Source organism: Aplysia californica, unplaced genomic scaffold, assembly GCF_000002075.1.
Source record: "Aplysia californica isolate F4 #8 unplaced genomic scaffold, AplCal3.0 scaffold00936, whole genome shotgun sequence".
In the NCBI taxonomy this organism is placed as follows: domain Eukaryota; kingdom Metazoa; phylum Mollusca; class Gastropoda; order Aplysiida; family Aplysiidae; genus Aplysia; species Aplysia californica.
Window position 1 is genome coordinate 262,781 of NW_004798206.1, and position 1,096 is coordinate 263,876.

The 1,096-nt window shown below is 45.3% G+C and overlaps 1 protein-coding gene across 1 annotated transcript in view; it reads right to left on the reverse strand.

Moving 5' to 3' along the window:
• Positions 1-1,011, reverse strand: part of LOC106013483 — a gene marked incomplete at its 3' end in the record, with an annotated part of 4,842 nt that extends 3,831 nt beyond the window's left edge. Inside the window, 1 exon segment of the mRNA XM_013089359.1 lies at positions 839-1,011. Within this exon segment, the coding sequence (XP_012944813.1) occupies positions 839-968 (130 nt within the window).
• Positions 1,012-1,096: the final 85 nt, after the last annotated feature.

The following is a 1,096-nucleotide window of genomic DNA, read 5'->3' on the forward strand; positions in this document are numbered from 1 at the left end:
TGTGTGTGTGTGTGTGTGTGTGTGTGTGTGTGTGTGTGTGTGTGTGTGTGTAATTAGGTGTGTGTGTTTGTGTAAGTGTGTAAGTTTGTGTAAATGTGTAAGTGAGTGAGTGGGTGAATGAGTGAGTGGGTGAGTGTGTGAGTGAGTGAGTGAGCGAGTGAGTGAGTGAGTGTGTGAGTGAGTGAGTGAGTGAGTGAGTGAGTGAGTGAGTGAGTGAGTGAGTGAGTGAGTGAGTGAGTGTTTGTGTGTCGTGTTTAAATGTGTGCGTGAGTGAAAGCGCTGGTGATTGAGTGAGTGAGTGAGTGAGTGAGTGAGTGAGTGTGTTGGTTGGTCCGATTGTTAAAAGAATGAAACAGTTTGTTCTTTCTCTTCTCTGTAAACCCTATCCGTACGTCGTGTTTTACTATCGTATCCTTACGACGTGGGGAACTCTGTGCCACCACTTAACCCTATCCGTACGTCGTGTTGTACTATCGTATCCATACGACGTGGGGAACTCTGTGACACCACTTAGCCCTATCCGTACGTCGTGTTTTACTATCGTATCCTTACGACGTGGGGAACTCTGTGCCACCACTTTCCAAAGAGGACATTTACTCGTTAATCCGATCCGTACGCTTTACATAGCAGTCTGTCAAAATGATTTTTTGAGAAATACTGAAAGTTTCAAAGAGATCTTCGTATTAGAAGTATTCTAAACTGTGAAGAATACAACCCCGGGGGTAAAAAAATGACACCAGGGCATACGGATAGAGTTAGAATTCTTTGCTTTTTGAGATTAAAACATAATTCTAACAGCTCGCTCGCAGACGACATTCATCCAAAGTAGTTGTCTCACCTTCGTTACACTTCTGATGGGGGATGTAGGCGCCGTTGATGCAGGAGTAGTAGAAGGTACACAGTGGCAGACCTCCAACGTTGTCCGGGTTGGTCTCCGCGAAGCGATGTCCTGGTCCTGTGTAGTCCATGCACTCCTCGCCACGACTGTTGCACGGGAAGGGTACGTTCTGCTCCTGACTGTTTTGGGGTTTTGTTTTGGGGTTGTTTGTTGTTGGTTTTTTGTTTGTTTGTTTGTTGTTGTTGGTTTTTTTTTAGG